Here is a 27,284-nt window from a genome sequence, read left to right as displayed (position 1 = left end):
ATAAATTACATTTAAAATTTCATCAGTAGCATAGCATATAAATAATATGTACATTGACTATTGAGAAAAAAACAACAATTTATAATTTTAAAAAAAAACATACAATATGAGGTACCACAGTCAGTGTTGAGATTAGATAAGTACTTTTTTATCTAGATAAAGATAAAAGATAACACAATTTAAATTTATCTAGATAAAGATGAAATATAAATACATTATTATCAGGATAAAAAGAAAGATAAATTTAATTTTTTTAACACATTGAAATCCAAAACATTTTAAGAGTACACCTTTGATATTACTTAGTACTTCAATATTATATAAACATCGGCTATATGAGTAAATTAATGTTAGCAGTAGACATTATTATTAATAAATAACTAAGGTATAACTGAAAAAAACATTTTTTAAATTGAGTATCAAAATCAAGAAAAAAATACACATTTTACACGATTCGTAATAATGTAATGTAGGTATTCTCGTATTTGATCACAGTGTCCGGGCCCCTAATGAAAATATCAATAATAAAAAATAATACTTGTATAATAAATAACATTATAATGAACATATTTTTTTTTTTTACTGAGAGTCTGAGATGACTCGACAATTCAAATTTAAAGTATTGGCTAGTTATCATACAAATAAATTGACAATCAAAATGCGTATTATATTTTTTTGTATAGAGATGAATTTATCTAGATGAATGTTTTTTTAATCTTAGATAATTATTTAGATAAAATTCAAATATTTATCGAGATAAGATAAAAGATAACTAAATAATTATCTAGATAATTCTCAACACTGTCTAAAACAAATGATCGCAGATACTTGAAATTTTCACTGAATGTTTATAAAGGCATTTTCTATATTTGATAAAATTTAAAAATATTTAAATTTGTTTTGAGCTGATTACTGACATTTTAATTTTTCAACTTTTTTAGTTTTTTTTTTCTATAAATATCGATAAAAACGTATGTGTTCGGTATAAAAGCAATCCCACCACCATAGAAAAATCATGAGCACGGCGTTTTTGCAGACAACACATAATCATGTACCTAACTGAAAATGTATCAATATTAGCACGCAATGGCGGCTATATCTTCAGAAACTGTCACACATATAATTCTTAAAATATTTCCACGATGCCGATCACAAACCGCAATGGTCAAGGGCCATCCCTTTTGAGCCCTCTACTTATAATTACCTAGTCACACCGCTGTTTAAAACGTATCTACTACCGTACTGGTGTATGTACCGGCAAGATATGGTAGCATAGGCGGAGATCGGGGGGGGGGGGGGGCTTACGGGGACTTAGCCCCCCCAAAATAAATCATTGGAAGTTAAAGCCCCCCTAAAAATTTTTAAAAAACAAAAACGTACTTTTGTACAGATTACAGAATATTCTAGGATAATTTATTATTATTATTAAATAAATACCTAAACTGTAAAAATAAGAATTTTACATACAATTTATATGTAAATTCGTTTTTGTTTGGATCTAAAAATTATATTTAATAATTAACAAGGATTAGTATCACACATAAACGTGCTAACGTCATACTATTTTTGTATATAATATATTCTGTGTACAAATCGAGTATTCGAGTGTATTGGCTATTTGGCTACAATAATATACAATAACATATTATACGGTTCTATAAATAGATGGGAAAAATATTTTTTCATTTCTTTTTCTTGTTATATCACAAGAAACGATAATAACTGCCTTGATGCCTGATATTATGGTGAGCTATTCCGGCTATTATAGACAGATTGCTATGGCTGTTTGCTATTGGTTGTAAAGTTTATCATGATTAATTAATATACCATTTTCTAAATTATATTTTGCTTATTGTTATTTGATATCGGTCCTTGAAAAAACGTTTTAAAAATTTATTATTCAGTTCATTCAATATGTTTGAAATATTTAAATTTAAATCTAAAACAATTGAAGAGATACACACAGGATCGACAGATACTACTGATCAACCTGAACCAATTGTCGACGATTTTGATTTAGATTTAGGTGATTTAGAGTCTGGTCCTAAAAGACCAAAACTAAAGGTAAGTTATAAATTTATTATACATGACATTACCTACCTGTAATAGATAGGTAATAATCTGTATTTTTTTATTATTAAATATTATGTAGCATTGTAGCTACTTAATTAATATTATTAATTTTTATATACCTAATAATATTTAGCAATTCCCTTTAACGCAATTTGGTTCTCAAAAACGTGGTTTTAATTCGTCATATTATGTGAATAATAATTGGCTCGAATACAGTATTAATAAAGATGCCATTTTTTGTTATGCTTGTCGAATATTTGGAAACAATCATACTGAACCTACATTCACATCTGTTGGATTTAAAAATTGGAAAAAAGTATGTTCAATGTTTTATTAATTATAAAAATATAGGTACCTAATTAAAAATATCTAAATTATTTGGTGCATATAGTTAGATCAAGAGGTTTAAAAAATGGGAAACAATCAAAGCTTGATGCCCATGCTAGTACAAAAACTCACTTGACTTGTATGGCAAAATGGTCAGGACATAATATAACTGTTCAAAAAACTGGCACTGTTCATACTCAGCTAACAACTCAGCATCAATTAGAAATTGCAGCTAACAGAGAGTATATAAACAGCCTTATTGATATTACACTATATTTAGCAACTCAAGGATTGGCCTTTAGAGGACATGATGAAAACAAAACATCATTAAATCAAGGTTTTATCATTTAAAATAAGAAAATAAATATAGGTACTATGAAATTATTATTGAACTGTTTATTTTGTTTTTAGGGAATTTTAAGGAAGCTTGTGTTTTATTTTCTAAGCACATGCCCAAGTTTTCTGAAATATTTAGCAAAGATACTAATTACACTAGTCATCATATACAAGATGAAATCATTGATATATGTGCAAATAGTGTTAAAGATTCAATTACCTATAGAAGAAGTAGGACCAGGAATATTCAGTATAATGTGTGATGAAGCACGGTAAGAAATGCATATAACAATACAATAATAAAATGCTTTTATTTAATATTAAAATATTCAATATCCTACTTTTTATTTTTTATTTTATCATGACTTTTATTTTTTAGTTGCTATAAAGACGAGCAAATGTCTCTTTGTATTCGATATGTAAAAGATTTTGATATTAAAGAAAGATTTCTTGGATTTATCGACTGTTCTGAGAAACAGGATGCTCAAGCTTTAAGTGAGCATATTTTAAATTACCTTCAAACATGTAAACTAAGCGTTTGTGAGTATTCTAATTAGTAGGTATAATAACGACAATTTTTAATTATTTTAATGAGTTATTAAATGTAAAAATGATTGTTGGGGGTGTGGGGGCAAAGCCCCCACGGGTCAGTTTATTACCAAATATTTGAGCCCCCCTCAATATTTCACAGGATCTCCGCCTATGGATGGTAGTTTACATTGGTGCAAATTAAAAGTTTTGTAGGGATAAGATGGCATAGATTTAGTTTGTTTTTGTTTTATTTAGTTTTTATGGGACACGAACTACCTATACAAACTTAAAAGTGGCGCAAATTACCAATATTAATTTTTAAATGTAGCACAAATTACATATAATATATATTCTTATTTATTTTGAGAGGAGAGGGATAGGTTTTTGATGTGAATTACATACACTCGTATCTTCATACTTTAGGTGGTACGAGTTTTAAATCGTTTTAGGTTTTCGAATTTTATGCGATAGTTTGCTACCATAACAATTTTGGTGAAAAAAAGTAAAGACGAACAATTGATTATGGTCGTCTAATGCAATTATATGAGCTAACAAATATTTGATGTTTGCAAAATTAATTTGGCGGCAATATTTCAATTAACATTTAACAGCACACCTAATGTCAGCTATTAATTTATAACTTCGTAATTGTACTGCAACTTATAAACTGCTGTTCAATTATTATAATGCGCATATTGTGTACAATTGTATTTAAATGAGGTACTTCTCGTGCCATCGTAGTCGTAAATATTATACCAAATTCCGAAACTATTACATAAATCAGCCACGCAGATTTTCTATTCAATTGAATATTTGATTGTACCCAACTATTATTGGAGTTTTTTGAAATTTATTTTGTTTAAGTGTTGTAAAATTAGTTTACTCTTAGCATTTTATGTTGTTTAATTTGTACCATTGTACCTATATGGTTTTGTTTACATTTTACATATAGTAATTAATTATTAAATTAAATTTCTGTTTTGGTATGGCTACCTACTTGCAATAACCTAATTATACATCACAAAATGTTATCATACATTATTTTTTGGGATGGCTAAGAACAATAGTTAGATCATAGGTTATCTAAAATATGTACGTATATAATGGATAATTGAATAAAAACAAAAAATCAGACATAGTATGGAAATCATAATCTAAACAACTTATACAGGAATATTATGTATATATGTGTAATTTGTAGTTTTAATTAAAATTAATATTATGTGTGATGCTCCACTTATCTTAGCTTTTGGGTAGTACTTGAGTAGGTACTCGAATAAATATTTGAATTGAATATAATAGGTTAGGTTAACTATTAAAGGTTAGGTCAACTATTAAAGATTATTAATTATCAAACAGAATATCTCACTTCGTGTTACGATTTGATTTTATATATTGTCTTATGTCATGAACACGGCGCAAGTGATTTTTAAATTTTTTTTAATATTTAAAATGTATTTTTAACTTTTAGGTACCTATATGCATTCCTATTATTATTTTAAACTACTTATATCTTATTTTACAAAAAATAAAAATATAATAATTCGTAGTTGTACACAACTGTACAACAAATATAATATTATATAATATAGGATCCAGGAAGACTTGGATTTAAAGGGAAAATGTAATCAAGACTTATATATATATATAATACAAACACTTACAGTACGTACTGCTGCCTCCGAATTAAGTCCTAAAATTAAAAATTGACTAACTTGTCGGGTCCCAGATTGTTTTAGTTACTTGTTACCACTTTCTACAGTATAGTTGTGTACCGAATTTTTTTCGGTAATGATAATTTAAACAATACGCTTACTGCTTACACATTCCTTCTCATTCTAACAGGCTGAGGACTATCTTCTGAACTATAATATATTTTGGCCATAAATGAGGCTAAAAATGACAAAATGGTTTTTCGTCAAAAAAAATACGAATTATTATATGTTTATTTTTTATAAAATAAGATATAAGTAGTTAAAAATAATAATAAGAAGCCATAGGTGGTAACTAAATGCGTATTCATAAAATTATATAAGACATTTTACAAAATCAAATCGTAACACGAAGTGAAATATTCTGGTTGATAATTAATAATCATTAATAGTTGAGAAAACGATTAAATTCGTTTTGAATTACAAAAGAGTGATTTTAGATTCTGAGCGGCGCGATGAATGTATTGATTTTACAACGTTCTGTGTTTTTTTTTTTTTTGTGTATATCTGTGTACACGATAAGCTGTCGAAATAATGCTTAGATTTTCAACTTTATTAGTTTTTTCTGTTGGAAAGTGAATCTAGTTAGGGAGATCAAATTTTGAATTTCATATGGTTTTCAAAAGCACCGGAAAAAAATAGGAAAAAATTAAGGCAAAACAGACATTATTACGCAATAGTATATTGTGTGGCAAGGGTAGGAAGTGAGCCATTTCAGTCGCGGGCGTCGTGTGCATTTCGCGAGCCACACATACTATTTTTTTTCACGCCCCTACGTTCATGGAAAAGGTTATGCAGGGATCTATGCAACAATTATAGACAATTATATTATTACTATTCTATAAAAACAATTTCATGGAAGACATTTTATTTTATTTCAAAATTACAATTTTCACTTTGCATATTTTAATTATTGTGCCTAACTGATAAGATAATTATACTAATATACTATATTATTACTAACGCATCGTTCGACGCACTTATCTAAGAACGGTGCAAATTAAATATGTTTAAATGTTTATGCGTCATGCAAGGAGGTTATACTATACATTTAAGACGTAACCAAAAGTTTATGTTTTGTAAGAACCGTGGTAGGTGTATACATTTTAGTTTCTGGTTGTGCAGGGGATCCGCGCCCAGCACTTTTGGTGATTTCCTCTTTTCCGCCCGAAACTTTTGGGGATTTCCTCTTTTCCGCCCGGCACTTTGGGGATTTACACTTAACCGCCCGCTGGACGGAAAGAGGACGCTTTCGAACGCTTCAACCGTGGTCGAAAACCAAACTTTCGGTGCAGGCGAGACAAAAAATCAATTTTTGAGAAAATCAAACTTTTATATTGGTGTAACACTGGCATTTTCTATACAAGGTTTAAATTTAAAAAAAAAAATCTTAATCTTTTGAAGTTGTTTATATAGACATTTGAAATTGGTTATTTCACAAAAATATGAAGTCAATCCCCCCACCGTGGAATAATTCATAATTTAATGGTTAGATATATTTACCGATTACATAGGTATAATTTATAATGTTATACAAACATTGAATCTTAACTATATAATAATAATAATTATAGTGATAACAATGAAGGTACAATAGTTTATTTATATAATATCATATAGAATAGGTACTGCATAAGGCATAACAATAACTTAAAGAATTTTTGTATTTTTTTTGTTTACTTGGTAAGGGGGTTAGGAAGGGTAATTTTTCTGAGAACAAAAATTATAGTTGAAAAAAAAATATAATGTAATTAATATTAATATTAAATAATATCATGATGAAGATGGCACGGTTTCATAAACCGACCATATGGTAATTTGTTAACGTACACTTATCGTCAAACATCTGGGTGGGCAGGTTGCACGAATCAGATGAGGTAAGGTTAGGTACACTCACTTCAAAGCACGTGAAACACTGGCCGTTGCAATGGCAACCGTGAGCTTTATTGTGGCATAAACTTTCACAATATTCTTTGTTGTAGTACATAGCGTTTCCCTCATCGTCCTCTTCACACATGAGACACTGGAAAATCGATGAGTTCTGTGAGTTTGGTGTGGTGTCGTTGATGGGAATGCACGGTCCACCCCATTCTTTGTGGCACTTCGATTGCAAGCATTCGTTACACGACGTGAAATTAATGCTATTTGGTGAAGTTGAATTCGTTGAAGACAAATTATCATCGTCGGAGAACACGTAGATGAAGTTAAAAAGTATGGCCAAAACGAACACGGGCACGACGGTGTACGACTGAAACATTTTGGCTTTGCTGTTTTTGTTGTTTTTTCGGAGGAAATCGATTATGGTACCTAATATGCGGTACTGCGATGTCTGTTATTTCGGAATCTGTTCCTCAACGACGACGAAGTTGATCCGGTCAATGTTTGAGCTTTAATAGTTGATGGACTGACACTACAGTTCCGATCGGTTTAAGTTTCGTTTTTATAGCCTAACGGCTGTCGGGTTCGCGATCGTTGCGTCGTTTAATTGGTCGGGTCTCGTCGTGGTAGGGTTGTGCAATGGGCGGTCGAATCAACGCGACAAAATTATTTTGTTTGACTTCCGTCGTACAGTGTGTCTCAAAAGTCCCGTTACGCACTAATTATCTCTGTGTCAAATCCTCCGCGTGATAACTATACGTCCTGCAGTGGATGTGACATTGTTCAACAGCAATTTATTGTAGAAATGTACGACATATATAGTTTCAATTTCTTAATGATGGTTGTAGTGATGCTAAATCCATCATTGTAAATGCCTTAGTACCTAGGTATCTAAATATAGTTCTGGTAATTCTATTAATCGTTAATAGTCGTAATAAATTAAAATATCTAACATATTGGTCCAAACGGTGTGTTCAACATTTTGAACTTAGAAAGACTATCAAAATTAAAAGCACTTTGGGCGCATGTGTTGTCGCCGTCTTACACATGTATACTACATAAGCAAATTTTCGTTCACAAGTTTTAATGGTGTGCTGCAGTTGACTCTGATATTAGAGTAAATTTTGAATGAGTTATGTGCATTTTCAAATATTTATGCATTATATACGAATAACTCATTTAAAGATTAAAATATTGTAAAAAACCAACCAAAGATCACAAATAATGTTATTACCTAAAAGTTGGATAATGACTCAGTTCGCTCTAATATCAAGACTAACAGCACACTATTGAAAATAGTGAACGAAAATTTGATATGTGTAGTACGTGAGTAAGACTTAAACAATAAACACTTATGGGAAACTTGTAACAATTGAACATTTAAATACATTTTTAAACAGAAAATGATTTTTCACATTTCCGTCTGGTACACATTAGTATAATATGTATATATAATGTATTTTAAACTTGGTTTGTATTAAACTGTACCACTTACTCACTAATTAATATTAAAAGAATACAAGTTTTATAGATTATTATATTAGTTATATAAAGCTTCAATCATAATAACATAGGTAGGTCCAAGTAAATATACAGGGGAGGCGGTTGGGACAAGTTTATGCAATTTTTACCCACCCAAAGTAGAACTTTGAACACTCCAATCTTCAATCCAATAGTGTACATATATAACACTTATAAATATGTCAATAGTGACTTCCTAATTTTTGGTACCAAAAAACTTGAATCAAATTAGTGCGATTGATTTACATTAAATCATTAACACTATTACTTGTTTACTGAGATTTTAAATTATTTTTTGTAAAGAAAATTTTCGAAAAACCTACACAAATATCAATCGTAGAACCTACCGTTGTAATCAGTTTTGGATCAATTTTTTTTTTAGCTCACGAGGGGTATTTACTTGAACGAATTGTATTAATCCAGAACTACAGGTTCCACCAATGCATCCCATTTGAATCTTTGGGGGTTAATTACAGGAAGTACCTATACTAGTTAGGTCCCAGATTATTTTAAGTAAATAACTAAAATATTCGATATAGAAGGTAAAACATTAAAAATACGTATATAAATATAAAAATAATTATATAACATAAAACGCAATTAAGTGGCTAAGTAGATATCGCTCTGCTGTTAAGTAATTGACAAGTGGGTTACTGTAATGGATGGTATTAAATTTTAATTCAATAATATAATATCATTGTACAAGAAAATTGATTCCTAGTGGAGACGAGTTGTCAGTCTATGACATTTTGTAGTTTTATACAATATTATTTATTTTGCTATTATTTCAATAAAAAATTAAAAAAATAGAGTCGAGATTCATTATGCGCACGACTCACTCGGTCATTCATAGTAGGTATATTATACAATTTAAAGTTCACACGTACAATATTTTTAAATTACAACAATATAACTAAAATTTGTATTCTTAATTATTTAATATGTAATTTCATCCAAATTTGAAATTAAGATAACTATAAAAAATTGTTTGTGAAGTTTTTAGATTTTTTTTAAGTGGAATTAACTACTTACGTGGTACTTCGTTTTTTTAAGATTTAAAAGTTTTATAAATTTTTAACAACTAAAGATAACACTTATAACTAATTATAACATTTAGGTACCTATGCCTTCCTATTATTATTTTTAACTACTTATATCTTATTTTATATAAAATAAAAATACAATAATTCGTATTTTATATGACGAAAAACTGAAACACTAATTTCACATCAACGGCCAATGCTAAATCAAACACGCAATATCAAAAACTAGTAAAACTGTTGACTCGCAACAGTTTGTCGGGACGTTGTCGGCTAGCTCCTGATGTTTATCTAATACGAATTTTTGAAAAATAGTCGCTAAATTCACACCAGACGCCAATATTTTTTTATCGTTTACCAACTTACACGCCACATTTTTATATCCGGGAACCATATATACCTAAAATGCGTAGGTACATGTTTACCATGTAAGAACTTGCATATTATGTGTGTACCTTTTTCTATCGTTTATGATTTAGGAACTGGCATGTGTAATTTTTTTACCGGATAGTAGGTCTCGTGTAGTATAACTTACATCCACCCTGAAATATTATATTGCCTTTTGATACGATATCTGTAGATGGGTAAACATAATGTGAATTGTGAATCGCAAAAGTTTGAATGCCTTACATACAGCAGGGTCGGCCTATGATGTGTGTTAAGTGCTTTATATAGGTGAGGTGTTACGTGTCCATACAAATATATAAGTCATCGTGGACTATATAGAAAAGGTTTGAGGGGGGTAAACTGGTGAATGTGAATAAGTATGTACATTTGATTTGAGGACGTTTAAAGGGGCCTAAATGTAAGTTCTCACTCGTTAGAAAAAGGTACGTATTACCTAGGAAAATGGAATTCAATATAATAAATTTAGTTTAGATTTTTTGTTCAGAATTTCATTAAGACCTAACCTAACCTATATAAAAATTGAATTTTTTCTACTTGTTTCCGTATTATTTTAAAACTAAATTTAGTTAGTGGTCCTATGTTGTCAATATTAACCAAGCAATAATTGATGTTCCAAGTTTATTTCACATAAGGTTTTTTTGTTTTCTTAACAAATTTATTATTGATAAAATATACATATATTAGATTAAAACCTATATAATCATGAGCGTAAGCAGGGGGTATGCAGGGTATGCAGCTGCTACCCTGAAGTTCTGTGAGGGGAGAACGTCGACTCTGGAAAATTGAAACATCCAGTTATCAGTTATCAACTACCAAGTATTTGCGAAATACATACTTCTTGTATTGTGTAATGGTATTTATTACAATAGTTTTTTAATTAAACAGTAGGTTTTTCAATATTTGTGAATTGTGTATTACATATTATCAGAATTTTACGATCTTAAAATAACTTTCAGTGCGCGCTATTGTCAGTCTTCTGCATATCCTGAAAAAGAGGCCTGCGCACGCCTATGTATATAATTAATTTTAAAAAAGAGAAATAGTCTCTTTATCCTCCAAATTTATATAGTATATTATAACATTAATTCCTTCATAAGTCTTGTCAATGGATAGTTTTTCCTCTATTTCTTACCATTTTTATAATTATATATAAAAAAATATTATCACTAACTACTTGTACCGCAACCACATAATAATTTGTACGAATTATTGGATTTTCAAAATAGTAACAAAAATCATATTATATTAAACTAAACATTCTATCAATAATATGATAGTGTAAATAATTTATTAATATTTAAAAAACACACATCATTGTAAAATCAATACATACATTTGGTACTACATTCTGAATCTAAAATTGGATATATGTTTCTTTTGTAATGGTTTTTGTTTCTGGTATTCGATCTTATTAATAATCAAATATTATCTATTTAATTATTGCCATAATAGAGACATGAGTTAAATGTTAGATTTTAGGTGTTTATAGAATAAATAACAAAAAAACTTAATAATAATTTAATATTAATATAAATTACATTTAAAATTTCATCAGTAGCATATAAATAATATGAAAATTGATTATTGTGAAAAAAACAACAATTTATAATTTAAAAAAAACATACAATATGAGTTTTATCAGGATAAAAAGAAAGATAAATTTAATTTTTTTAACACATTGAAATCCAAAACATTTTAAGAGTACACCTTTGATATTACTTAGTACTTCAATATTATATAAACATCGGCTATATGAGTAAATTAATGTTAGCAGTAGACATTATTATTAATAAATAACTAAGGCATAACTGAAAAAAACATTTTTTAAATTGAGTATCAAAATCAAGAAAAAAATACAAATTTTACACGATTCGTAATAATGTAATGTAGGTATTCTCGTATTTGATCACAGTGTCCGGGCCCCTAATGAAAATATCAATAATAAAAAATAATGCTTGTACAATAAATAACATTATAATGAACATATTTTTTTTTTTTACTGAGAGTCTGAGATGACTCGACAATTCAAATTTAAAGTAATGGCTAGTTATCATACAAATAAATTGACAATCAAAATGCGTATTATATTTTTTTGTATAGAGATGAATTTATCTAGATGAATGTTTTTTTAATCTTAGATAATTATTTAGATAAAATTCAAATATTTATCGAGATAAGATAAAAGATAACTAAATAATTATCTAGATAATTCTCAACACTGTCTAAAACAAATGATCGCAGATACTTGAAATTTTCACTGAATGTTTATATAGGCATTTTCTATATTTGATAAAATTTAAAAATATTTAAATTTGTTTTGAGCTGATTACTGACATTTTAATTTTTCAACTTTTTTAGTTTTTTTTTTTTCTATAAATATCGATAAAAACGTATGTGTTCGGTATAAAAGCAATCCCCCCACCATAGAAAAATCATGAGCACGGCGTTTTTACAGACAACACATAATCATGTACCTAACTGAAAATGTATCAATATTAGCACGCAATGGCGGCTATATCTTCAGATTCTGTCACACATATAATCCTTAAAATATTTCCACGATGCCGATTACAAACCGCAATGGTCAAGGGCCATCCCTTTTGAGCCCTCTACTTATAATTACCTAGTCACACCGCTGTTTAAAACGTATCTACTACCGTACTGGTGTATGTACCGGCAAGAGATGGTAGTTTACATTGGTGCAAATTAAAAGTTTTGTAGGGATAAGATGGCATAGATTTAGTTTGTTTTTGTTTTATTTAGTTTTTATGGGACACGAACTACCTATACAAACTTAAAAGTGGCGCAAATTACCAATATTAATTTTTAAATGTAGCACAAGTTACATATAATATATATTCTTATTTATTTTGAGAGGAGAGGGATAGGTTTTTGATGTGAATTACATACGCTCGTTTCTTCATACTATAGGTGGTAAGAGTTTTAAATCGTTTTAGGTTTTCGAATTTTATGCGATAGTTTGCTACCATAACAATTTCAGTGAAAAAAAGTAAGGACGAACAATTGATTATGGTCGTCTAATGCAATTATATGAGCTAACAAATATTTGATGTTTGCAAAATTAATTTGGCGGCAATATTTCAATTAACATTTAACAGCACACCTAATGTCAGCTATTAATTTATAACTTCGTAATTGTACTGCAACTTATAAACTGCTGTTCAATTATTATAATGCGCATATTGTGTACAATTGTATTTAAATGAGGCACTTTTCGTGCCATCGTAGTCGTAAATATTATACCAAATTCCGAAACTATTACATAAATCAGGCACGCAGATTTATTATTCAATTGAATATTTGATTGTACCCAACTATTATTAGAGTTTTTTGAAATTTATTTTGTTTAAGTGTTGTAAAATTATTTTACTCTTAGCATTATATGTTGTATAATTTGTACCATTGTACCTATATTGTTTTGTTTACATTTTACATATTAATATATGGTAATTAATAGGGAACGGATTTGAATGCAAATTGCATTTTTTTCTGAATGTCCGAAAACATTGGTTTCCAAGCAAAAAGTTCATTTCATACATCAAAGAATTAAAAAATGTAACTTTTATTTTGCATTTTTAAGACTTTAATGCATTTTTTGAAATTTTTAGTGCATTTTGTGGTTTTTAAGTCATTTTTTCCACATTCATTTTAAAAAAAAATTAAAATACCTAAATATGTATTATGTTACGAAATTGCGAAATTATTGTTGACACGTGTAGACACAAAATATATACATACAAGTTACAACAGATGTCCGAATTAAGTCCCAAAATTAAAAATTGACTAACTAGTCGGGTCCCAGATTATTTTAGTTACTTGTTACCACTTTCTACAGTATAGTTGTGTACCGAATTTTTTTCGGTAGTGATAATTTAAAAAATTCGCTTACGGTTTACACATTCCTTCTCATTCTAACAGGCTTAGGACTATATTCTGAACTATAATATATTTTGGCCATAAACGAGGCTAAAAATAACAAAATGGTGACAAACCTACAACTAACCTACACTAACCTACAAATCTATATTATATTATTATGTAATATGTATATTATATATGTATTATGAATTTACAGTGGCGTAATTACGGGGGGGGGGGGGGGGGATTTGGGTGTCGTATCCCCCCCCCCATGACCTTTTTTTAAGATTGATTAACTACATACCTATGTACTTCATTGTCTAATAATATTATTATTTTTTTTTTTTATATAAATGTAATGTATAAATTGAAATCAAATACCTCGGCGAATTATTATTATAAATAGCCTATACATATTTTATACTTTATAGAAATAATACAAAAAAAACAAATCCTTTATGCTAGTTTTACATAAATACTTCGTACCTAGTTCATTTTAAATGCAGCCACGCAAGTTTATAAGAATCACTATTGCAATATGAATATGTTTTGTGTAAGTTTTGAGTTTGTTTATGCATTGTGTAGTGATACAAAAATAAACCACCGAGCAGTAAAGTATTATTTTATCGTGGATCGACGACGATCGAAAGACTATTGTCATATCTGTCCTATCTTATCCTATCCTAATATTTTTCCGTAGTGCTATTGAACTAAAAATAACTGATCGATTTGTACACTTAATCGGATTTTATTCCATGTCTCATGTGTACATATTATATTACTCTGAATTCTGAAAGGTGCTTATAATAAATACTTTTTATTTTTTTTTATGGGAGGGGGGTATAGCTGTATAGGTAAAAATATGTTGAAATATTTTATCCCCCCCCACAAACATGGCCAAATTACGCCACTGTATATTTATGTACCTATATAGTATAAGTGACTAAAATAAATTATAGAAAAGTGCATAATATTGCATTTCACGTTTATAATTATACCCATATATTGTATGCAAAATTATCATTATGCCTACTTGTTGCCAAGTTGCATTTCAGCTAAATAAGTTTAAATTTATTCATCTTGTCATCTTGATACACAATGTAATTATGTAATTTCATATGTCCATACCATTATTTTTATCTAGGTAGGTATTTTAATAGGTAATGTTATATAAATACAATTATTTTTGATGCAATAATAATTATGGTTTTGCAGACTAGGTATATAGTTTGAATAAAATAAGGTAGGTAAAGTACAACAGTACAAGTAAGTAAATAAAATAGGTATTAACACAATAATTCGTCAATCATTGATAACATCAGTTCCTAATTAAAACAACCCTATTAAAGTTGAAATAACAACAGCGCATTGCCAACTTAAAATCAAATCGCAGTTAATAAGAACGTTTTATTAGCTATTTAAAATAAACAAATTATAATTTTTAAGATAATTACATTTCGTATTTTTCCCATGTATAAAGGTTTTATTTTAACAAGATTATATTCAAATAAACTATATTAATAAGTTGAAATAATATTATGTATATATTGTTATTTTAATATTGATTATAGTCAAACCATATTTTGGTTTAAATATACTCCTGTTGGTGTTAATTCAAATCCAAAATTTGTATAATTAACAACTATACCGTCAACAACATTGTAAAAAGTTAAATCAACAATAGTATTTTTGTGTACAAACATTGAATCTTAACTATATAATAACAACACAACTTAAAGAATTTTTGTATTTTTTTTTTTTTTTTAATTGGTGAGGGGGTTTTCTGAGAACAAAAATTATAGTTGAAAAAATATAATATAATGTAATTAATATTAATATTAAATAATATCATGATGATGGCGGCACGGTTTCATTATTCGTCCACATGGTAATTGATTAACTTACACTTATCGTCCAACATCTGGGTGGGCACGTAGCACGAATTAGATGAGGGTGGCTTAGATACATTCACTTTAAAACACATGAAACAATGGCCGTTGCAATAGCAACCGTTAACTTTATCGGGGCATACCTTTTCACAATATTCTTTGTTGTAGTACATAGTGTGTCCCTTATCGTCCTTATCACACACGAGACACTCGAAAGTCGATGAGTTCTGTGAGTTTGGTGTGGTGTCGTTGATGGGAATGCACGGTCCACCCCATTCTTTGTAGCACTCCGATTGCAAGCATTCGTTACACGACGTGAAATTAATGCTAGTAGGTGAAGTTGAATTCGTTGAAGACAAATTATCATCGTCAGAGAACACGTAGATGAAGTTCAAAAGTATGGCGAAAACAACCACGGGCACGACGGTGTACGACAGAAACATTTTGGCTTTGCTGTTTTTGTTGTTTTTTCGGAGGAAATCGAGTATGGTACCTAATATGCGGTACTGCGATGTCTGTTATTTCGGAATCTGTTCCTCAACGACGACGAAGTTGATCCGGTCACTGTTTGAGCGTTAATAGTTGATGGACTGACACTACAGTTCCGATCGGTTTAAGTTTCGTTTTTATGGCCTAACGGCTGTCGGGATCACAATCGTTGCGTCGTTTAATTGGTCGGGTCTCGTCGTGGTAGGGTTGTGCGATAATTGCATATGTAATGAGGTTTACTACCATATTAGTTGAAAAATCTACACCAACACATTTTATACTAACTACAACTACAAGCTTGTTGTTGCATTAGGTGTTCTATGCTTTATTTTAACATATGGCCAAACATTTTAAAATAACACCAGCCTAATGTTATCGTAAATATCTAATTTATTGATTTTGAAAATAAATTGTAAAAAAAATGCAAAATTTAACTTTTGTCCTTTGGGCGACAAGACGACAACATGTTCAGCATCACGGATTCGCTCTCGTTACCCCCGTGCTGTTACGGCTACCTACCTATCTATCGACTATCTATTACTATCCAGATAGTAATTCTAACAAAAACATGTTATTTAATAGAATGTTTTTTTTAATATAATTTTACATAATATTGCATTTCACGTTTATAATTATACCCACATATTATATGCAAAATTATTATTATGCCTACTTGTTGCCATGTTGCATTTCAGCTGAATTAGTTTAAATTTATTCATCTTGTCATCTTGATAAACAATGTAATTTCATATGTCCATACCATTATTTTTATGCTTTTGCAGACTAGGTATATAGTTTGAATAAAATAAGGTAAGTTTTATTTTATAAGCATTGTACAAAATATATCATAAACATAATTATAGGTATGTAAATAAAATAGGTATTAACACAATAATTCATCAATCATTGATAACATCAGTTCTTAATTAAAACAACCCTATTAAAAATGAAATAACAACAGCGCATTGCCAACTTAAAATCAAATCGCAGTTAATAAGAACGTTTTATTAGCTAGTTAAAATAAACAAATTATAATTGTTAACATAATTACATTTCATGTTTTTTCTCATGTATAAAGGTTTTATTTTAACAAGATTATATTCAAATTAACTATATTAATAAGTTGAAATAATAATATGTATATTGTTATATTAATATTATTTATAGTCAAACCATATGTTTTAAAAATACTCCTGTTGGTGTTAATTCAAATACAAAATTTGTATAATTAACAACTATTCCGTCAACAACATTGTAAAAAGTTAAATCAACAATAGTATTTCTGTGTACAAACATTGAATCTTAACTATATAATAACAATAATTTAAAGAATTTTTGTATATTTTTTTTTTTTTTACTTGGTGAGAGAGTTAGGAGGGGTAATTTTTCTGAGAACAAAAATTATAGTTGAAAAAAAAAATATAATGTAATTAATATTAATATTAAATAATATCACGATAATGGCGGCACGGTTTCATTAACCGTCCATATGGTAATTGATTGACGTACACTTATCGTCAAACATCTGGGTGGGCAGGTTGCACGAAAGAGATGAGGTTGAGTTAGATCCACTCCAATCAAAGCACGTGAAACACTGGCCGTTGCAAAAGCAACCGTGTTTATTATTGGGGCATTCCTTTTCACAATATTTTTTGCTGTAGTACAAAGCGTTTCCATCATCGTCCTCTTCACACACAAGACACTCGATAATCGTGTCGTTGATGGGAATGCACGGTCCACCCCATTCTTTGTGGCACTTCGATTGAAAGCATTCGTTACACGACGTGAAGTTAATGCTAGTTGGAGAATTTGGATTCCTGTAAGCCGAACTATCATCGTCAGAGTACACGTAGATGAAGTTAAAAAATATGGCGAAAACGAACACGGGCACGACGGTGTACGACAGAAACATTTTGAAAATCGAGTCTGGTACCTAATATGCGGTACTGCGATGTCTGTTATTTCGGAATCTGTTCCTCAACGACGATGAAGTTGATAGGGTCACTGTTTGAGCGTTAATAGTTGATGGACTGACACTACAGTTCCGTTCGGTTTAAGTTTCGTTTTTATAGCCTAACGTCTGTCGGGTTCGTGATCGTTGCGTCGTTTAATTGGTCGGGTCTCGTCGTGGTAGGGTTGTGCGATGGGCGGTCGAATCAACACGACAAAATTATTTTGCTTGACTTCCGTCGTACAGTGTGTAACGTTACGCTGTAATTATCTCTGTGTCAAATCCTCTACGTGATAACTATACGTCCTGCGCAGTGGATGTGGCATTGTTCAACAGCAATTCTTTGTAGAAATGTGCGACATATAGTTTCAATTTCTTAATGGTTGTAGTGGTGCTAAAACCATCACTCTAAACAGATTGATGTGCCCATCTCATAGACTTATATACTTAAGGTGGTTCGAGACATTTAAGAAGTAATATATTATGCCACATACTGCTATTATCTATAATCGATAAACATAACTAAAAATAATTATTAAATTTGTGAGTAAATAGCATAAATTCATGATAATTTATTTATAAATAATAATTAATTAACAGTGGTATTCAATCCTTAAGTACCTAGGTATCTAAAATCTAAATATAGTTCTAGTAATTCTATTAATCGTTAATAGTCGTAATAAATTAAAATATCTAACATATTGGTCCAAACGGGGTGTTCAACATTTTGACTTAGAAAGACTATAAAAATTAAAAGGACTTAGCTTGCATATGTTTCACCGACTTACGCATGTATACTACATAAGCAAATTTACATTCACTATAGTTTTAACAAATAACTCATTTGAAGATTAGAATATCGTAAAAATCCAACGAAAGAACACAAATAATGATATTACCTAAAAGTTTGATAATGTTTTAGTTCGCTCTAATATCAAAACTAACAGCACTCTATTGAAAATAGTAAACTTATCATTCATACATTTTACCTATCCGGGAACAACCATAAAAATTAATCGTCAAATGTTTCATATATTATTAATATTTCGTGTTAATCATTCTGGTTTTATGTAAACTGTGTAGATTTATCAAATTACAAAGCGCAGATTACCTAAAAATGAATAAGTAGATGCTACGAAAATTGCATGTAGTTCTTTTAAGTTTTAGTGCAGATCACAGACAACCAGTGGCGTAGCCAGGATTTTTTTTAGGGGGGGGGGGGTTTTAATAACAGAATACATTTTACCACGACCAAATGATTGTATTCCTATATTATAAACATTATATTTTTGATATAAATACGGCTGAGGGGGAGGGTTATAACACCCAAACCCCCCCTGGCTACGCCACTGCAGACAACAAGAGTCGTGCTCAATGGGGTATTCTTATGGGATTAGACCCCCTCCTGATATAATGATATATATATTGTATAATAGTATAATACTATAATCACTGGTCCAAGAAATTCGTTATTTCACAAAAAGATGAAGTCAATCCCCCACCATAGAAAAATCATGAGCACTGAGTTTTTGCAGACAACACATAATCATGTAACTGAAAATGTATCAATATTAGCACGCGATGGCGGCTATATCTTCAGAAACTGTCTCACATAATACGTATATAATCCTTAAAATATTTTCACCCTGCCGATCACAAACCGCAATGGTCAAGGGCCATTCCTTTTGAGCCCTCTACTTATAATTACCTAGTCACACCGCTGTTTAAAACGTATCTACTACCGTACTACTGTACTAGTTATGTACCGACAAGAGATGGTACTTTAAAGTGGTTCAAATTGAAAGTTTTGTAGGGATAAGATGTCATAGATTTAGTTTGTTTTTGTTTTATTTAGTTTTTATGGGACACGAATTACCTATACAAACTTAAAAGTGGCGCAAATTACCAATATTAATTTTTAATTTTAGCACAAATTACATATAATATATATTCTTCTTTATTTTGAGAGGAGAGGGATAGGTTTTTGATATAAATTACATACGCTTGTATCTTCTTACTGTGGGCGGTACGAATTTTAAATCGTTTTAGGTTTTCGCATTTTATGCGATAGTTTGCTACCATAACAATTTCAGTGAAAAAAAGTAAGGACGAACAATTAATTATGGTCGTTTAATACATTTACATGAGTTAACAAATATTTGATGTTTGCAAAATTAATTTGGCGGCAATATTTAAATTAACATTTAACAGCACACCTACTGTCAGCTATTAAATTATAACTTCGTAATTGTACTGCAACTTATAAACTGCTGTTCAATTATTATAATGCGCATATTGTGTACAATTGTATTTAAATGAGGTACTTTTCGTGCCATCGTAGTCGTAAATATTATACCAAATTCTGAAACTATTACATAAATCAGGCACGCAGATTTATTATTCAATTGAATATTTGATAATACCCAACTATTATTGGAGTTTTTTGAAATTTATTTTGTTTAAGTCTTGTCAAATTAGTTTACTCTTAGCATTATATGTTGTATAATTAGTACCATTGTACCTAAATTGTTTTTTTTACATTTTACATATTATTATATGGTAATTAATAATTAAATTAAATGTCTGTTTTGTATGGCTAATGTTATCATACATTTTTTTGTGGGTTGGCTAAGAACAATAGTTAGATCATATAGGTTATGTAAAATATGTACTTATATAACGGATAATTGAATAAAAACAAAAAATCAGTCATAGTATGGAAATCGTAATCTAAACAACACATACAGGAATATTATGTATATATGTGTAATTTGTAGAATTAATATAATTAATATTATGTGTGATGCTCCACTTATCATGCTCTTGGGTACTACTTGAGTAGGTACTCGAATAAATATTTGACTTGAATATAATAGGTACAACCGTACAAGAAATATAATATTATATAATATAGGATCCAAAACGACTTGGATTTAAAAAGAAAATGTAATCAAGACCCTAACACTTACAGTGCGCACTGCTGCCTCCGAATTAAGTCAGAAAATTAAAAATTGACTAACTATTAGTCGGGTCCCAGATTGTTTAAGTTATTTGTTACCACTTTCTACAGTATAGTTGTGTACCGAATTTTTTTCGATAGTGATAATTTAAACAATACGCTTACGGCTTACACATTCCTTCTCATTCTAACAGGCTTAGGACTGTATTCTGAATTATAATATATTTTGGCCATAAACGAGGCTAAAATGACAAAATGGGTTTTCGTCAAAAAAAATACGAATTATTATTATTTTATTTTTTATAAAATAAGATATAAGTTGTTAAAAATAATAATAGGAAAGCATAGGTACATAAATGTTAAAAATACATTTAACATATTTAAAAAGATTTAAAAATCACTTGCGTGTTCATAAAATAATATAAAACATTTAAAAAAATCAAATCGTTACACGAAGTGAAATATTCTGGCTGATAATTAATAATCATCATTAATTGTTGAGGAAACGATTAAATTCATTTTGAATTACAAAAGAGTGATTTTAGAATCTGAGGGGGGCGATGAATGTATTGAGTTTACCACGTTCTGTGCGTTTTTTTTTTTTGTGTATATCTGTGTACACGATAAGTTGTCGAAATAATGCTTAGATTTTCAACTTTAGTAGTTTTTACTGTTGGAAAGAGAATCTAGTTAGGGAGATCAAATTTCGAATTTCAAATGGTTTTCAAAAGCACCGGAAAAAAACAGAAAAAAATTAAGCAAAACTGACATTTTAACGCAAAATCATTTTTTGAGAAAATCAAACTTTTATATTGGTGTAACACTGGCATTTTCTATACAAGGGTAAAATTTAAAAAAAAATCTTAATCTTTTGAAGTTGTTTATATAGACATTTGAAATTGGTTATTTCACAAAAATATGAAGTCAATCCCCCCACCATGGAATAGTTCATAATTTAATGGTTAGATATATGCACCGATTACATACCTAGGTATAATATATAATGTTATCACACATAGAAAACTGTTGTAGGTTCAACAAACAATTTGAGTTAATCTCATACACATTTGCACGTTATATTCCGACTAAGGTCGGTTTGGCAGGGGCGAACACAGGAGGGGGGGGGTATAGATGGGATTACCCAAATGGGTAGGTATTTTAATTGGTAATTTTATATAAATACAATTATTTTTTAAGCAAAAATTATGGTTTTGCAGACTAGGTATATAGTTTGAATAAAATAAGGTAAGTTTTATTTTATAAGCATTGTACAAAATATATCATAAACATAATTATAGGTATGTAAATAAAATAGGTATTAACACAATAATTCATCAATCATTGATAACATCAGTTCTTAATTAAAACAACCCTATTAAAAATGAAATAACAACAGCGCATTGCCAACTTAAAATCAAATCGCAGTTAATAAGAACGTTTTATTAGCTAGTTAAAATGAACAAATTATAATTGTGAAGATAATTACATTTCATGTCATTTCTAATGTATAAAGGTTTTATATTAATAAGTTGATATAATATTATGTATATTGTTATTTTAATATTGATTATAGTCAAACCATATTATGGTTTAAATATACTCCTGTTGGTGTTAATTCAAATCCAAAATTTGTATAATTAACAACTATACCGTCAACAACATTGTAAAAAGTTAAATCAACAATAGTATTTCTGTGTACAAACATTGAATCTTAACTATATAATAACAACTTAAAGAATTTTTGTATATTTTTTTTTTACTTGGTGAGGGGGTTAGGAGGGGTAATTTTTCTGAGAACAAAAATTATATTTGAAAAAAAATAATATAATGTAATTAATATTAATATTAAATAATATCATGGTGATGGCGGCACGGTTTCATTAACCTTCCACATGGTAATTGATTAACGTACACTTATCGTCAAACATCTGGGTGGGCAGGTTGCACGAATCAGATGAGGTTGGGTTAGATACGCTCCCTTGAAAGCACGTGAAACACTGGTCGTTGCAAGGGCAAGCGGTATTGGGGCATACCCTTTCACAATAATCTTTGTTGTAGTACAGAGCGTTTCCATCATCGTCCTCTTCACACACGAGACACTGGACAATCGATGAGTTCTGTGAGTTTGGTGTGGTGTCGGTGATAGGGATGCACGCTCCACTCCATTCTTTGTGGCACTCCGATTGCAAGCATTCGTTACACGACGTGAAATCCATGCTAGTTGCTATAGTTGAATTCGTTGAAGACAAATTATTATCATCGTCGGAGTACACTTACATAAAGTTCAAAAGTATGGCGAAAACGAACACGGTCACGACGGTGTACGATAGAAACATTTTGGAAATCGAGTCTGGTATACCTAATATGCGGTACTGCGATGTCTGTTATTTTGGAATCTGTTCGTCAACGACGACGAAGTTTATAGGGTCACTGTTTGAGCGTTAATAGTTGATGGACTGACACTACAGTTCCCTTCGGTTTAAGTTTCGTTTTTATAGCCTAACGGCTGTCGGGTGCGCGATCGTTGCGTCGTTTAATTGGTCGGGTCTCGTCGTGGTAGGGTTGTGCGATGGGCGGTCGAATCAACACGACAAAATTATTTTGCTTGACTTCCGTCGTACAGTGTGTCTCAAAAGTTCCGTTACGCTGTAATTATCTCCGTGTCAAATCCTCCGCGTGATAACTATACGTCCTGCAGTGGATGTGGCATTGTTCAACAGCAATTCTTTGTAGAAATGTGCGACATATAGTTTCAATTTCTTAATGGTTGTAGTGGTGCTAAAACCATCACTCTAAATAGATTGATGTGTCCATCTCACAGACTTATATAGGTACTTAAGGTGGGACGAGACATTTAAGAAGTAATATATTATGCCACATACTGCTATTATCTATAATCGATAAACATAACTAAAAATAAATATTAAATTTGTGAGTAAATAGCATAAATTTCATGATAATTTATTAATAAATAATAATTAATTAACAGTGGTATTCAATCCTTAAGTACCTAGGTATCTAAAATCTAAATATAGTTCTAGTAATTCTATTAATCGTTAATAGTCGTAATAAATTAAAATATCTAACATATTGGTCCAAACGGTGTGTTCAACATTTTGACTTAGAAAGACTATAAAAATTAAAAGGACTTAGCGCGCATATGTTTCACCGTCTTACACATATATACTACATAAGCAAATTTTCATTCACTATAGTTTTAATAGTGTACTACAGTTAGTTCTGATATTAGAGTAAATTGTGAATGAGTTATGTGCATTTTCAAATATTTATACATTATATACGAATAACTCATTTAAAAATTAAAATATGGTAAAAAACCTACGAAAGAACACAAATAATGTTATTATCTAAAAGTTTGATAATGACTCAGTTCGCTCTAATATCAAGACTAACAGCACACTATTGAAAATAGTGAACGAAAGTTTGCTTTGTGTAGTACGTGAGTAAGACTCAAACAATAAACACTTATGGGAAACATGTAACAATTGAACATTTAAATACATTTTTAAACAGAAAATAATTTTCACATTTCCGTCTAGTACACATTAGTATAATATGTAAATATAATGTATTTTAAACTTGGTTTGTATTAAACTGTACCACTTACTCACTAGTTAATTTTAAAAGAATACAAGATTTATAGACTATTATATTAGTTATATAAAGCTTCAATCATAAATACACAAGTACTTCGTGCAACCGGGTTCGGTGAACCGCTCCTATCATGGTTTGAGTCTTATGTAACGGGTAGAAAGCAATTCGTAAAATTCAATGGTGTGTATTCGAGAATGGTTAATATATTACGTCTGGTGTGCCGCTAGGTGGTCACTCATCCCCGGTATTGTTCGCTCTATTCATTTATGGCATCAGTTCCGTATTAAAGAATTGCCGATTTCTCATATTTGCAGATGATATAAAATTATTCCTTCGCATTGATTCCTCTCGTGATTGTGATCTGCTCCAGAGTGATGAACTTAATACCCTGGTATTTTCGTCTAGGCAGCTTGGTTTGGAGCTCTGTATTTCCAAATGTCATTATATGTCTTTCACGCGTTCTCATAGCCCTATTCGGCATAATTATCTAATTGATGGTACCAGTTTAGGTTTATATTTAATTTACATAAATAATAATATTTTATTATTTTATATTTTAGGATTTATTGAATATTAACAAATTAAACATTAAATCTGAAATGACTGTTGCCAGAAATTTTATAAATAAAATCAACAATGATTTGACTATTGACGATTTGAAAACATCAATAAAAAAAGACATTTTTCCAAATGTCTATAAAATGCTTCAAGTAGCATTTACTTTACCTGTCAGCTCTTCAACTTGCTAACGGTCTTTTTCGGCTATGCGAAGAATAAAGACGTGGGTGAGAACTTCTATGTATCAAGAACGATTTACAAATCTTTCTATTCTACATATAGAGAAAGATGTAACAAAAAATATGGATACTGAATGTATTTTAAATGAATTTTCTAAATCCTCAAGGATGATGGTTTTAAAATAAAACATTTAAGACAAATATTTTATAGTACCTATTTATTTTCTACAGTACCTAAACTATGTTATTATTTGTTATGTAAGATTATAGTATTCAATTTTAAATATGAAAAAAATAATTAGACAGTCATTTCATTCAAAATATTTCGTTCAGTTGTTCAGTATAATTATTTCAATGTTAAATTAAAATTTTGTTTAAAATTATTAACGAGGGGGTGTGGGGGCGTAGTCTCCACCCCCGCGGCTTTGGTTCATAAAAAAAAATTGTAGCCCCCCCCCCCCACATTTTTCTATGGATATCCGCCAATGCCAATAAACTGTATTAATAAAACACAAAGAAAATCTGATAGACGTAATGTTGTATTCATAAAAACATATTTATGTGATTCATCTTCCTTATGTACCTAGTTTATAATATTACAAATTTAAAACAATAAAATCAAATAGTAAGTACCTATACCTATAGTACCCAATATAATTGAAAAATTTGATTTTAAATTGTTTTTTATTATATTAATTATTACAATTTTACTGTATTAAAAAAATTTGTAACGGAGAGGAGTGATGAATATATTGATTTTACAATGATGTGTGGTTTTTTTTGTGTCTTTGTACAGCAAAACTAATCGAAATAATGCTACAATTTCAAACTTTGGGGGTAGTTTCGGATGGAAAAGTGAATATCCTTGGTGCATTATAGAGGTCAAAAGTAAACATTTTCCAACAGTTTTCAAAAACATCGATTTTTATATATGGTTGTAATTAAAAAACTAATCACTGTAAATACTTGAAATATTCACAAAGTGTTAATGTTAGTGTTATCTATATAGAGTTTAATTTTCAAAAATGTTTGAATTTATTTGAGTTATTTATAGACCACTGAAATTTTCGATTTTTATGAGAATTTTTGTTTGAAGTGCCGGTAAAAAAATGTTGGACGACCAAAAAAACTCGAAAATTTAATACAAAATTCCTAACGAGTCATTCTTATTTTAGCTAAAAAAAATTAAAAATCGTTAGTCACAATTTTTTTTAGGTTAAAATTCAATTTTTAAGTGAATTATGAGCATTTTATATGCATTGTATATTATATGCACATAACTCACTTAAAAATTGAATTATCGTAAAAAACCAACGTACAAACACAGATAATGTTCTTACCATCAAGTTTCATAATTGGTCGATTCACTGTAATTGTTAAACTAAAGGAGCTACAAGTGTTCTGCTGAGCGTAAATTTGCTAGACAACAAATACCACTGTTACGTACTCTTAAGTCAGTTTACGTAGTCTGATTTTTATTCTGAAAAATTGATTTCTACTAACAATTATATGTAAATTGTACGGATTATTTATCTCGTCCACGTTCCGGAACACATAAATTTGAGTTTGATTTCACACGAAAACCATCATAATATACTGTTTTAAAATACGGCAAGTGGTTAAATATTAACGTAGCAGCAGATAATTAACGTATACTTGATTTTCATTATTTTCTATGCCCTAAGCCCTTTCTGATAATTAACTTTTCTCCTAATATTTGATATGAGTATCTATCTGCTACCTACGACCAGTAAGGCAGTAAACTTATCATTTATACATTTTACCTATCCGGGAACAACTATAAAAATTAATCGTCAAATGGTTCATATATTATTAATATTCCATGTTAACCATTCTGGTTTATGTAAACTGTGTAGATTCATCAAATTACGAGGCGCAGATTACCTAAAAATGAATAATTAGATGTTACGAAAATTGC

At 29.7% G+C, this 27,284-nt stretch overlaps 2 protein-coding genes across 2 annotated transcripts; both read right to left on the bottom strand.

Moving 5' to 3' along the window:
- Positions 1-5,830: 5,830 nt before the first annotated feature.
- Positions 5,831-7,418, bottom strand: LOC107165394 (uncharacterized). The gene has a single exon (XM_015513603.2). It carries the CDS (start codon positions 7,234-7,236, stop codon positions 6,775-6,777), a length of 462 nt encoding a protein of 153 aa, XP_015369089.1. The 5' UTR covers positions 7,237-7,418; the 3' UTR covers positions 5,831-6,774.
- A 9,752-nt stretch (positions 7,419-17,170) lies between these two features.
- LOC107165395 (uncharacterized) lies at positions 17,171-18,154 on the bottom strand. The gene has a single exon (XM_015513604.2). It carries the CDS (start codon positions 17,993-17,995, stop codon positions 17,561-17,563), a length of 435 nt encoding a protein of 144 aa, XP_015369090.1. The 5' UTR covers positions 17,996-18,154; the 3' UTR covers positions 17,171-17,560.
- Between the last annotated feature and the right edge of the window lie 9,130 nt (positions 18,155-27,284).

Source organism: Diuraphis noxia, unplaced genomic scaffold (assembly GCF_037042655.1).
Source record: "Diuraphis noxia isolate RWA-SAM2 unplaced genomic scaffold, SU_Dnox_SAM2 contig0005, whole genome shotgun sequence".
Taxonomy (NCBI): Eukaryota; Metazoa; Arthropoda; class Insecta; order Hemiptera; family Aphididae; genus Diuraphis; species Diuraphis noxia.
This window is presented reverse-complemented; position numbering and strand designations above follow the sequence as displayed.